The 14,556-nt window shown below is 42.5% G+C and overlaps 1 protein-coding gene across 9 annotated transcripts in view; it reads left to right on the top strand.

Moving 5' to 3' along the window:
* Positions 1-2,810, top strand: part of dync2h1 (dynein cytoplasmic 2 heavy chain 1) — a 125,713-nt gene extending 122,903 nt beyond the window's left edge. For all 9 annotated transcript variants that reach the window (XM_084351592.1, XM_084351595.1, XM_084351591.1 and 6 more), the window contains 3 exons: positions 22-103; positions 1,149-1,265; positions 1,973-2,810. In XM_084351592.1, coding sequence (XP_084207718.1) covers positions 22-103; positions 1,149-1,265; positions 1,973-2,134 — 361 coding nt within the window. In that variant the 3' untranslated portion in view covers positions 2,135-2,810. The remainder of the gene's footprint in view (positions 1-21; positions 104-1,148; positions 1,266-1,972) is intronic.
* Positions 2,811-14,556: the final 11,746 nt, after the last annotated feature.

Here is a 14,556-nt window from a genome sequence, read left to right as displayed (position 1 = left end):
CCGTTTTCTGTGTGATTTTAGGTCCATGGGCTGTTCTATGGATAGTCTGGTGTTTGTCTCGTCATGGAGGAGTCCTATTGCGCAGGCCAAGCTGCAAGTCAAGGTAGAATGGCAACAAGCACACATTAACTCACAGATCATGCATGCAGACACACACGCTGCTCCCATCCAGCTGCAGAATGCTGGCGCTATGAACGAGGCCGACTCTGGCTGAGTGATAATTGGAAAATAATGGAGTAAGAGACAGCAGGAATAGAATACAGATGCAGATAAGAAGAGAGAAAAGAAAGTTGGAAAGAGTTTGCTGCATATCCATTACAGATGAGTCTGCTGCTGTTGAGTCACCTCGAGTCTCCTGTGATGCATTTGATGGGCGCAAATTCATACAGTTAAAGGACGGCACAATACCACTCTGTCTTCTCTCTTTCCCTTTCATTCTCTGATTCAAGGGTGATATAATCGCATTGTCTGCAATTCAAAGACTTTAAGGCATTTGTTTCTTCTCTTTCATGCCAGTAAAAATTGGCCCGGCTTGACCTGCACTTAGTTATAATATACAAAGAGAGAGGAGAAGGGTGTGGGTGCTTAAAAGGAGGCTGCAGCTGCAGGGAGGGAAGGGAAAATTCAGACATCTGACAGAGGAAGAGAAAGGGGATAATTGTTGTGAAGCAATGAGCTCTCTCACACACACTTACACGGACACACACTGTAGCTTTTTCTGGATCTCTCGCTCTCTTGCTTTCTCTCGCCCTGATTATGGTGATTTAGTAGTTGTCTGTGTATGTTTGACATGACGCCAGAGTTCCCCTTATTGTCTGGCCTGCTGTGGAAAATCCCTGAGTCACTCATGTAAACACTCTCTCGTGTACAGTGTGCGTAACATGCTAGCTATTCTGGTGACAGCAATCTCTTTCTTCATTACTCTTCGTCGACATACGCCGTCGTCTTTTGCTCCCTTTCTTATTTCTGCCTTTTCATCCCTTTATATCTCACCACGCCTCATTCTTTCCTTCTGTTCAATCTACTGTTTATAATCTCTCCTCTGTGTATCTTTTTCTTTCTCCTTCTCCTCAGTTTACAACCGCTGCTGACCTCACTCTTTTGGTCTCCCTTTGCTTCTCACATCGTCTCTCTCACTCTTCCTTCAGGTTGGAGGTCTCCAGCTGGAGGGTTGTAGCTTTGACGGTGTTCATCTTTGTGAGAATCAACATGACTCTCCCAGCGTGTCAGCTGTCCCACCCTGTTACATGGCCTGGGTCTCACAGGTAGGTATTTGTGTTTGAAACAGCAACATATTCCAATTCACAGAGGATATTTGTGTGCCTGAAACATGAACAGACAGACTTTGGGCCGACAAAACACATTTGTGGTTCTGTTGTTTTATATTCTCTGACATAATCGTGAAACTAGCAGTGATTGACCTTTTTTTTAAATACTGAGGCCTTGTTTAGCTATTCGATCTAAAAATCTAAAATGAAACAATACATAACAAACCCTACATTCAATTGTAAAAAAATGATATATCATTGCCAGAAAAAAATTACGCACTACCACGGCTATCTGCCGCCCTGCAGTGAAGGTACTGCAAGACGAACACACACAACGTCACTGTCATTGATCAAGAATGAAATGTTACAAACAATTAACTCGGCAACAACAGGAACGATAGAGATTTTACAACCTAACTCAGTTGCAGAGTGACTGATTTTAACGGTACTCTAATATGTCGGTATGTGTATCTTTTAAAAGACATGTTTATGTTGAAATAAACGTACCTTTGTAGTTGTATTTGTTTGCCCGCTTTTGGACACAATATGCAAAAATAACACCAATTTCGACAGCTTAAAAAACTTTCCAAAAGTTGTCTTGCAGTGGCAGAATGTTAACACTGGGATCTTTTGGGACGTGAAGAATATCTATGTAGATATAAAGTAATTGTGCGTACATTCATGAATATATGTTTCTATCCTAGAACTCCGCCGCTGACTCCACTGCGTCAGAGGAGAGTATCTGGCTGCCGCTGTACACCAGCTCAGAGAGAGTGAAGGTGGTCACGCACATCTGTCTGCCGTGCGGAGCGAACCCCAACCAGTGGATCCAGACCGGAGCCGCTCTGTTTCTCAAACAGCAGTGAACGGATGCCACCTTAATGAGGGGAAGCACATAGCGAGAGTAATGACAAGAACTTGTGTCGAGCACTGTAAGCCTTAGGTGGTGATTGTATTCTCATGAAGGGTGGATTTGAGTGGGTCGACAAAAACAGGATGAATTATTAACGCTCCAAAATGTCAGGCTGTGATACTGACACCATCGTTTTCTTATTAAGCACCTCAGCTGAGAGACAAAAAACTAAAACATGCAGTTACTTTATGTCACTATCATTTGCACAATGCGGAACAAGTGGAAGCACTCGAGGAGAAGACAACAGTTTATACCGTCCGTCCTTTGAATTAACAATAACACTAATATCTGAATGAGAAGACTTTATTTTTTATGGAACAGAAAGAAAAATGGAGCGGCAGTGAAGTCTTTAATGAGAAGCTTTGATACATCTGAGTTATCCTGCTGTTGTTTTCATAAAACACTACTCCACTCATCTTATATAGTTCAAATAAATAGTGTAAAACTACATCTGTAATTCTTCTTAGTTTGTTTAAAGAGCTTGTGAAGAAAGCAACATTATCCAGATTGTAAATTGCATTTTGCTGAAGGTGTTTTTCCCTGAGTGTTTGTTTCATGGTTATTTTGATGCCTGAGTGTATTTATTGAAAATAAAGATTAAATAAACATCATTATTGTTGTAAAGTTCAGTAGTTGTAGTCACTTAGTTGTTCCAGCATGGTGGTTGGTGAAAAAACACCAAAGTTTCTGCTGATTGAATTTCAGTTCAGCGTGAATTACTGGTGTAGATTTTGAGAATAATATTGACAAAGTACCAACGCAGAGGTGTGTGTGTGTGTGTGTGTGTGTGTGTGTAGGTGTGTTTCGGAGCTGGACTCACCCTCCATCACACACTATCAGCAGTCACAACTGTTCAACAGTAAACAATACAGATCACAGCTCAGTATGCCTCTCACTCAAATCTGCTGAAACAGGCATGAAACGCTTCAGTGTCTGTTACCAAAGCAAATGCTCGCTCTCTCTCTCTCTCTCTCTCTCTCTCTCTCTGTCTCACACTCACACACACACACACACACACACACACACAGGCTCATTGACGAGCACTCAGTCCCTAACCTCTGTGTGATTGGTTGTGAGTTGAGGTTGAGCGGAGTCGGTGAAGCTGTGATGGATGGCCACAGAACTACAAAGGAGGGAGGGTGTGAGGTCTGTCAGGTGTGTATGTTTGTGTGTGTTTGTGTATGAATCCAACCAAGAGCATCAAATTTGATTGATGGCTTAATTAAGACTTTTTTCCCCCCCGTATCCCCCTGTTCTCCGTGTTTACGGGTTGTGCAAATGTTTGTGTGCGCGCACTCCTGTGAATGTGCGCGTTTGCGGAGACAGAGAAAAAAAGGTTGGAATGAGGGAGGAGCGGTATTGTGTGTTCACTGCAGTGTGACAAAATGGGAGTGAAATGGAACAGCAGGTTTAAAAAAGAGAGAGGATTGGATTTCGGCGAAACACGGCCCTCTGGGTCAGAGAGACAGAGGGATGGAGGCAGAGAGAGAGAGTGTGTGTGTGGGGGGATGATGCAGGGAGAGCAGGAGAGCGAGAAAAAAGGCTATAAAACTAGAAAATTGTAGAGAAACAGGAAAATGAGTGAGGCACGGGGGACAGAGGTTGGGAGGGTCAAAGGGAAAGAGATGGATGGAGAGGGTTCGGACATGTATTGAGTGAGTTATGGACAATGAGCAGGAGGGCAGAGTGTGAAAGAGTGGGAGCAGATAGATAATATTCATTGAAATGATACGACAGTGTTTCGAGCTGCTTTAATACTGGGCTGTCAGTTTTGTTCTTCACCTTTTCTATAGTCTGAAAGGGGACCTATTATGCTCATATCCAGCTCTGTACTTTTATTCTGGGACTCCAATGAAGTAGCTCTTCGTGATTCACAATTTTAAAAAAAAAACAATCCCTATTTATCTCATACTGGCTCTTTATGCAGCCCTCAGGTCATCCTCTGTCTGAAGCAAGCCGTGTAAGCTCCCGTCCTAAAGGGGAATTCCATAATTTTGAAACCTGGACCCTATGTGTTCAGAAGTTTGTTTGCAACACAGCTGCAATGTAATCCGTTGGGGCAACTCTGAGCGACAGTTTCATCCACTAAAAGTGCTTGTTTTAGCCACTCACAGGCTGAGCTAGCTATTCCAAGTGTCTGGCAACATTACGGAAACAACCTCTACAGCGATAGACCTTTCCCGTTTAAGAGTAACATCCTTAGTAACCAGAAACACAAGAAGAAGGAAAGTCTCGCTCTTAAATCTTGTGAGAGGAGATTGTTTCAGGAGGACGTCTGTGGAAACTTCTTTTTCAGAGTTAGAGAGGGGAATTTATTTCCAAAGTCGTGGCTGCATATTTCATCTAGATGAGGACATGACAACTGTAACAACTAAACTTCTGAGATTTTAGAGCAAGTCTTCTGAAGTGAGTCTGGAGTTGCCCCAAAGAGGATTACATCGCAGGGTTATTACAGCTTTGTTGCAGCTGTATGCTGAGGCGATCTACTGGAGTAGGTCCAACATTTTTGGTAAGTATGAACCATTTACACACCAAAATGTGTAAATGTATGTATACTGGTTTAAAAATACCAGGATTCCCCTTTAAGGCCCAGCATCTGTAAAAGCCCGCTCTCTTCTGATTGGACAGACTTCCCGAAGCCTTCAGAGGGACAGGCAGCTTTGGTTATTGTTTAGCTAGTTAGCTCAGTTAGCCATGCAGCTAGTTAGATCAGTTGGCAGCTATAGCTAGCGGTCCCTTTGGCTAGCTGACTCTGTGCAAACTGGGAGAGTTGTTTACACCTCTAGCACAGGAGCTTTGGACTTGTGACAGGGCACCCAGTGGGTGGAGACAGCAAGTTGGACCGCTAACTGTACAGCTAACTGAGCTAATTAGCCAATGGCAGCAAATTTAAGAGTTAGCAGCAGTGGGATCCAGATCAGAGTCCTGGTTGGAGCCGCTGTAAATCATCTTGGTATGAATAGACCATGATTGCAATAAGGGAAATCTGCTTATAGGGTTGGAAGCCGAGCCATCTTAATTCCTATGAAAGACTCAGTGATGCATTAGCCAGAAATGTTTTTGCTCTGTGTAAAACACCTGGATCTTCTGGTGGAACTTAAGGATTGTGTTGTCCACAGAGTGTGCACACTAGATACTCCTGCTGGCTGAGCGGCTAGCTATGTGAGCTTTTGGGCCCCAGTGCATCACATGACATTATAATAACACAGTTTGGCCACTAGGTCAGATTGGCCTAAAAGCCTGGGGCTGTTCCTGCGGGCTTTGAATAGAACAACTGACTGTGTGAATGGTTGTGTGGTTGTGCATAATATAAGTAAAGCACTGGGACCCCTTTGCATTGAAATTCACTGCACATGTCTGTATGCACGCACTTGGCATACTGGTTGCTGCACTATGTATAAGTCGGAGCCAACTCTAAAGCTTTTTCCTGAGTTGTTTAAGCAATCTAACAAAAGGCACGTCAACATTTCTTCATTGTGGAAATTAGATTCCAGCAGAAAGTGTTGTCGCCCAACTCTTCCGTAACTTTCGATGACAACTAATCCTGCAGGCAGAAGTGGGGGAATTAACATCAGCATCGCAGCAAACAGCAAAAAGCAAATGTTTTGCCGTGGGCTTGTTTCCAAGGTAATGTGTTTACAGAGTTTTCCTTTATCACAAATTAGCATGCCAGGTTTCAGAAACTATTGTGATAAAAATTCTGGCTTGATGGCATTCAGTGGCTGCTGTAGTGCGATTGTTTGCTTGGGTTTTTGATCGCAAACCCACACAATATGAGTCACTGCAGAACAAAGATTTAAATGCAGCACATGTTGGATTCCTACAACTGACAGGAACTCAGGAACATAGTGTTACAATCAAAACAGCCATACTTTCTACATAGAAATGGAGCCACATGCATTATAAGGGATATAATTTGAATGCTTGGCTGACTCCTGAAATTCACCCAAATTGTGTTATGTCTTCTCTCCAAATCCCCTGCTTGCTACTCCGTTTTAATTTTTGTGACCCTCCTTCAATTCTTCTACAACTTCCTGCATTCATTCTTCATGGCGTCCAACAGTCACGGTGTTTGGGGTTTTCCCTCAACTAAAATACAATGCTTATATAAAGCTTGCCTATGTGAGACATAAACATTTTCAATCTCTAACACACATATTTGCAACATTCAGTCCAAATAAATACTAAGAAACATGAGGATATAAACAGAAAGGAATGAGACCGTTTCATTTGTTTTCCTGTCCTGTAGATATGTAATCGTTCCATCTCACAACAGAGTCAGATTTTCTCATTTAGTCTGTCTTTACACAGCTCGTCTAATGCATCCAACCCTGGTATTTTCTACCCAGCATGCTAACTGCTAACTGGGCCAACATCTGGTGGGTCCCCAGAAGACAAGAGTGGTAAAATGTTTTGGGTTCCTGCACAGGGCTCGTATTCTCATCTGGGTTTCTGGATTTAAAATGTTAATCACTGCTGCATCAGACTTTAGCCACATTTCAGTGAGAGAACTGCAGAAACCTCAGCCAGCTGCAGTGTAAGACTGACCTAAGTGCAGAATTCGGTTATAATGCCGCCGTACAGTAATCATTGCTACCAGCATGGTAACATTGTGCAGAAATGAGCATAACAAATGTGTTGTGTCTGGATTTAAGAGAGGGTTTTGTGACTGTTTGAAGACTCCAGTCCTGGTCTCTGGGGCACCCGGTGAAGACACCTCTGATCTCTCCCACAGCTTCTATCAGCTTCACTGTGGACGCTGTCGCTGTGTGATTCCCACATTTCTCTGTGCTGTTTCCCTTAATAAACACCCTGGACTACAAACGTTGTCACAGTATGTCCCACCTCAGCAGAGGGTTTTTAGGGGTGGGAAGTGAGAGGAAAAGCCAACGCCGTCCACAGGATGCTCAGGAGGAGGAGGATGGAAAACTGCTGAAAATACACTGCAGCGGAGCAGAGTGGAGGAAGCGTGGAGAGAGATGGGGTACATTACTTGCAGGATGGCAAAATGTTGCAGAGGACAAGCGGAGTTTGGTTTCCAGCAGGTTTGATTGAGACAAGGACAAGAGCCACCAACTCCCATATGCTCTGGAAGTGGAGGAGCGTATTTACTGGCATAGATGTTATTGATATGTTTTTGCTCAGCCTGCATGTTTACTGATATATATGTTGGCACCAGGTTCTCAGAAGGCAGTCCACTGGTCTGCGTTGTCTCCTATAACAATGTTGCACTCATTATTGACAGTTTGAAAACAAATGATCAAAATCAATAAAACAGAACCAGAAATATTTTTTATATTCTTCCTTCTCAAAACCTGGTGCCTACATTGCCCACAATGCTATGTGGCTTCCACTGGAGCCACGTGGCATTGTTCTTCTACATATGCAGTAATACTCCCCAAGACCTGTAAACACACTTAATGTGTAAATTTGGTGGAGCTACCCTTTAAATAATCAATGATTGAATGCACCACCTGGTGTGAGAGCTAAGTAAAAAAAAAATAAAGCACACCCATGATGTTGCGTGACCAACAGGCGCATGTTGGGTCAGGTTAAAAGAGGTGTGTGATGTCTTCCTGCTCGTTCTGATCATCCCTGAGTCATAGAGATCAAAACGTTTAAGTCTGATATATCTTATTCCTCTGTGACACAGAGCTCAGTTGTTAAAATAAAAACACATCAGCCACACAATTGAATCGGGTGACAGTGCTTTGGGTAAAAGTGACCTTGCTGTGATGAAAATGTAGTTTATTTTGATTCCATCATACATCCTACACTTCAATATTCTCCCTACAGCAACAAATCCAAGACTGAAGAAAAAACAAAAAAACGGCTGCAGCCATTCCCAAAATAATTTGTCCGTTATAAAATAAAACTATATATTTTCGACCAGTTTTTAAAGGTTGACATATTCAGTAGGAACAAATGGGCTTGGGGCACAGAGCCAGAGACAGGCTGGCGACCGACAAACAAACTGCTGGTTTTGTTTTTTATGAGATTTAATGACACTGAAGAAAGTATAAAAAATTGGCATCCTTATCCTATAAAACTGCTTATCAGGAGAAAAGCTTTCACAACACAAGGACACAAACACACTCTGCCTGCATATTTGCTGCAAATTGCTGTGAACACCCCGTCTGCAGCTTCACATTGCACACTGCTAACATCTTCAATACAGTGTTTGTATTTTGTCTCAGAATGTTTTGCTTTTTTTGTTTCTCCCTATAATAAGGTAACCCTTACATTTTTTACATTTGTGTCTGTGTGTGTGTGTGTGTGTGTGTGTGTGTGTGTGTGTGTGTGTGTGTGTGTGATGTAACATTCGTGTGATACCATCTCTGTAGGGATGTGTTGCAGCGCTATCCAACATTATCTGCATGATATCTGTGATACCTTCATCCTGTAATGGACCCTCTGCCTTAATGCAGCTCATCATCCATGAGGAGAGGAGAGATTTTAATAAGGCTCTGTAGCAAGCTGTCAGCCGCTGCTTCAGCCAGCATTAAAACGTCCTGCACCTGCTAGTAACGATATATGATCCCCAATGAACATTAAAATAATTGCACAGCATTTTCACCCACATTGAAAAGATGAAAGGCCCAACACTGACCTCATGCTCTAAGAATAAATACAGTGTAATAATGGCAGAAGAAAATCTTTCCAGTATTATAGATTTTGCTTGTGACATCATGCACAGCTTTCAGCTTGGAGATGTAGCCAAAGCTCTGTAAAACTCCCAGAGAGTGGACCATGAAGTAGGATTTTTTTTGTCATGTAGCATTGAGCATTGGCAAATTGGTATGGGCTGTGGACAAACCAGGGCCGCCCAGAGCATCATTGGTACCCATCTAACAGGCATTCCAGATATCGGTGAGCTGAGACGGCCGTGCAGAGCCCAAAGAATACTAAAAGACCACATCCACAGGCTTCACATGGGAATCAACATGTATAACATAGGTTTCATATGTAATCCCAGTGAGTTTCACATGTAATCCCATAGGTTTCATATATAATCCCATAGGTTTCACATAGGAATTTAAGGGAGTTTAACATGGGTATTTACATAGGTGTCAAGTGTAATCCCGTGGATTTTCATAGGTAATCCAATAGACTTCACATGTAATCTAATAGGTTTCAAATGTAATCCCATACATTTCACATGGGAATTTATGTGGGTTTAACAGGATTATTTACATAGGTTTCATGTGTTGTCCCATGGGCTTCACATATTATACCATCAATATGTCCCGTATCCCCGTTTCTCATGTGCAAAGTACATGTTCCAATTATTTCACACGTGATTTAACATGTTTTTCACATGCAGAAAGTCGAAAATAGAAAAGCCGATCCTGTTGTACAGGGAAAGACTTTAGGATTTAATAAGACAACACTCTGTTTATTGATTATACAAACAACACACAGTAGGTGAAAACAAAGCTCTTGTTTTGTTGTTGCATGTCATTTCATGCCTTTCCTTTGTTTATAATTGTGAGTGGGAACATGGGAACACACATATGTTCTCCTCAGTTTACTGCACAATGGTGTTCAAGTGTGTGTGTCAGTGTGTGTGTGTGTGTTCTTTCCCTGGAGAGATATCCTGCCTCCAGCAGAGTCAGAGGGGCTGACAGATGACCACAAGGTCACTCGTCTCTCTGATCTGTGATCCTCTCCGGAGACACCAACACTTCAGGGGAATTTCATGCTCTTTTTCTCTCTTTGCCTCGACTCTCTTCTCTTCTCTCCTCCTCAGCTCTCCTCTGTTGTTTTCTTCTACTCATCTTTTACTCTTGTCTCCTCTCAGCGCTCTTGTTTGTTCTCTTACACCGTCCTCCCCTCCTCCCCTGCTCTCTCTGTAACTTCTTGCTTATCTTTCTGGCGTGTGTCTTTGCTTCTCAAAAGATCTCTTCTTGCGTCTCTGTCTCTCGCTCTCTCTCTCTCTTCCCTACTGTAATCCATGATCTCCCTGCAGACTAAACGGATTATTGTATTATTGCAAGATGTTAGACAGGATTCCTTCAGGACTTTGTGCTGTTTCTCATACAGTCAGACCACTGACTGCTTAAAATGGTTGGGACCTCAATACTTTTTAACTCTTTTAAAGGAGACACATTCTGCTCATTTTCAGGTTCATAATTTTTTTTTGGGTTTCTACTAGAGATGCTTTACTGCTCAAAAAACACATTTGGCATTCTCAAACTGTGCAGTGCTGCAGCTCTGTATTAGCTCCTGTCTCTTTAAGGCCTGTGCCTCTGTATATCCCAGTCTACTCTGATTGGTCAGCTCACACACGCCTGACCAAGCACCACAAACAACAACAGGGCGACTGTGCTTGACCAATACTTACATGGCTAGGCATATGTTATGCAAACATGTGACATGGTGACGTAGTGTGATGTCACAAAGTCACAGAGACTACTGACGAGGCGTTTCAGGAGCAGTGTTTTCTGTGGGAGAGAGGAGCTTCTGAAGGTGTGGACGTTTTTTAAACTTTCAAGATCTTTAACATGCACAAGAACATATATAATATATAATATAGAATACACATAATTAACATTGTAGCCTGCAAAAACAAGCTCAGGGTTGTGATTATAAAATGAAACCGTAGGCTTTATAATAAGAAAAACCAACAGTGGCACTATGTGTAATGTGTTGTACATTAATTCAACATTAAGATATTATTATATTACAAGAATCTGTGCTGGAGATGTGTGTGTATAAAGACTGTTGACCGGAAGAAAGTGAGGTTTTGGATCCTGTCTGAAGAATACATTGAGAAGTGGACATCATAATGAATTTACTGAAAATATATGGTTCATCACAGTTGGATACACACAATCAGTTGAATTCACACAAAAAGTGCATTTCCACTCACTGAACAGTAATATTGAAATGACTGCCTTTTATTTTTTGAACAAAAAAACATGAGCAGCTTCTTGTATGCTACTATTTTGTTTTCAGCAGACAACAACACGGCTTGTGATGACTCAGCTTGGCTGCAGTTCGGGACTCTTCAGTCTACTGTGGGAGAATTGTGTCCATAAGGTGAAGAGGTCGCCCAAAAAAACAGGGAGGGTAGAAATGGATTTTGCATTCTGTCAATACACTGGGACCTTTCATTGGCAGCGCTAGAGGACGACTTTTAAGCACTTTCCATGCTCGGGGTTTGGCTTTACGCTCATCGCTGAGTTTGGAAAGTATCCTGTGATCCCTGTTGAAAACTCTTTCGACTGATCTGTTGTGATTTATTCCTCATCATCAAGTTTTGTAAAGGATGTTCGCCAGTTTCTCCTCTGAAAAATCAGTTTCCCGAATAGCGCACAAGAGTTCAACATCTCTTACGACAGAGAATAAAACCTTGGCTCCATTGGCGCCTTGTGCAGCAGCTTGAAAATATTTGGTAAGAGGTTTCTTCACTTCGCCCCAGCATCCTTTTAAAGTCAGCTTCAGCAGTTTTGTAGCTGTCAGTACAGCCAGAAACGCTGTCTTTGCAAAAGCATTTTCATTCGGTACAGATGCTCAACAGATGGCTGCAAAGATCGCTTAGCACCAGGGTACCATTCCGTACCCACTCGTTCCAACAGGACAAACACAGATGGACGTAGGAATCACATCCAGCTCTGATCCTTTGAGTAGAGGCCTTTTAAAATAATAGACATTGTGGTAAAAGCAACCTCGAGCCACATTTATCCGTATTAATGTGTGTTTGATATGTTCTACAAGAGCCAGACTGTTCTGCTTTTGAGTTTGAAAGTGGCCACAGTATTGAGCCCATAACGTTTTATTTCCAAAAGTCTCGCTGAGGAGTTTCACAGGCACATCGGCTGAATGCTTTTTGAGACGAACTGTTTCTCTGTACTCAGTTGCTCTTTCTATAATCTTGGTCTGTTTAGAAATCCATTTGAAGGCGACACAGACTCTTATCCCAGATATTGGAGCTTTAGCGAGCAGTGTTTTTCCCCATGCTGGATCGATGTCACCATCACGGGCCACACACACCATCCAAAAGCTGTTCTCTGGATTGATTTCACATGAGGCCTTCAGTCCAAATCAATCAGATTTCAACTTCGGGCCACAAACGGTGTCTGTCTACCGATACAGTATGTGTCACACTGTTACAGTGGGCAGATTTAGAGCAACTCTGAGGCCCAACCAGACAGAAACTCTTGTTCTCTGTTCTCCAACATGCTTCCTTATTGACTTTGTCCTAAATTGTCACCGTCCAGCAGCTGTTGGCTGTAACACGAGTTGAATTATATTCTTTCATTGCAACAAAAACGTTGTAAACAGACACCCTATAGCTACTGTAGGATCCTACTGCAACGAAAAACAATCTCGCAGGAGATTGGGCTGTCCATCTATCCTCCTATAAAAGAAGAGAGGGCTGGGGAAAAGGGGTGGAGGAGGGGTGAAAATAAAAAATGATTAAGAGGAGATGAGAAGAGGGAGAAGGAAGATAAAAAATATAATTAAAGTGGAACAAATATTAGATCCTGCCAACAGCCCCAGTCTCTCCCTCATTTCATATAAACTTACACTGACATTATATATTTTTGGTCCCATACGTTGATCTACATTATCTATTTTATGTATTTACTCAGTATTTTCCATCTTACGTCTAATTCTGAAGCCCAAATATATCTTGTTCATCATGCTATTTTCATTCTAATTGATTGTCTGTGTTTAATGTGTTTTAAAGTGCACCAGGGGCCTCAATACACCAACTTTTTCAGTCTGAAATCTGAAGACATTTTGGATTTTCATTGGGTTTCATAACTGCGTTTAGGGATAAATCCTATCGTATCTTAAGATACGGAAATACAGAACCTTCTATCACAGAATCTCTCAAACTAAGTATCCGAAGGGCTGCAAAGACCCTGTCCTAAATTTAGAATGAGGCAGCATCATTGTTGATCAGTCTGTATGGCAATGGCAATGAAGATGGGAACGACATGGACACCAAAAGATTATGATTGAAAGGTATTACTACTACTAAGGTACTTCCCAAACTGTAACTGTCGTGGAAACTAATGCTGATATTAGCCTGTTGGCCCTTAAGATAAGATACAAGATCTAAGATGGGATAGGACACAGCCATGAGTTTAGGGATTGCTCCTTTAATAGGAAGATTTTTCTTATTATTGCAACTTAAAAACTTTACGAGTTTTAGACAGGTAGTTAGTATTTCTGTAAAGCCTCCTGCAGAATCTTTGCTGAAAGCTTGAATGTGCTCCCTACAAACCTGAACCTCTGTAAATAAATAAATAATCAGGAGACTGTGCTGCCTAATAAAAAACTGTGCGAAGCTAAAGAGACAGGACAGAGAAATCGAGTGTTTTAGTGACTCCAGTTTGGCCTCAGCGATCCTCTGCGCACTCCATCTAATATTGAAGAATGTCCCAGATTAGAAAGCTGACAGCAGCTAACTGACCAGCTGCACTAACCCCTCCCCTCCGCCGTCACAGCCAATGGAGCAGCGTAGATTAATGACCCCTCAGACCCTCGGCCAATCACCGAACACGACTCTCATCACCAGCAAGGGATGCCCTTGAGCAAACTCATACACACACATACTCACAAACACACATACACAGTCACACACTCACCACTTAATTCAGCCTCCTCTGAGGGCAGCGGGCCGCTCAGCGCCGATGTTTATGGTTTCTCTGAACCTGCAAATCACCGTGGTTACGGCTGGGCGGATTTATGACCACGGCCCTGTCTACCGGCCCTTAGACAAACCGTGGATCACCCCCCCCCCCACACACACACACACACGTGCACACAGTCTATATTGAGGATGATACAAATGCTCAGACAGCATAAAGGTTTTTTGTTGTGTTTTGTGGCTCACCGTCCGTCGTATGTAAAGTTATCCAATCTGTGTGCGTCTGAGCAGATGCGCCTTGTTCGCCTTGCTATTACAGAGCAGCATTCAATCCCACCTCAGTGCACCCTAGGGTGTTAAAAAAACAGTAAATCATTCACACTGTCAGGTTTAAAACTGATAAATATGCAGGATTTTTTAGGTAAATTATATCTGTGCAGAATTTCCTTTAACAAGAAGGTGGAGTGTCAGAGCTGACAGCAGGGCGTCTCATCGCTTAGATTTGGTTATAACTGGCCTCTGCAGCACGAGAGGCTTTAAGGTGTAAAATACAGAGCTGAAGGGGAAGATCCTCCCTGAATCTCGCAGTTTATTTGATCTTTTCTGCAGCCAAGAGGGACCTATTCCTAGTGGGTCTCGTGAAAAACAGGCAACTCAATCATTTCCTTGATTTGTGGTCAAAGCGAAAGGCTTTGTGAGATATTGCCAGTTTAAAGAGGATCTATGTTCATGACAGTGCAAGCGGTGCTGTGGGGAATGTGCACCAGAAA

Source organism: Pagrus pagrus (assembly GCF_965226575.1).
Source record: "Pagrus pagrus genome assembly, chromosome: 4".
NCBI classification, from domain to species: domain Eukaryota; kingdom Metazoa; phylum Chordata; class Actinopteri; order Spariformes; family Sparidae; genus Pagrus; species Pagrus pagrus.
This window is presented reverse-complemented; position numbering and strand designations above follow the sequence as displayed.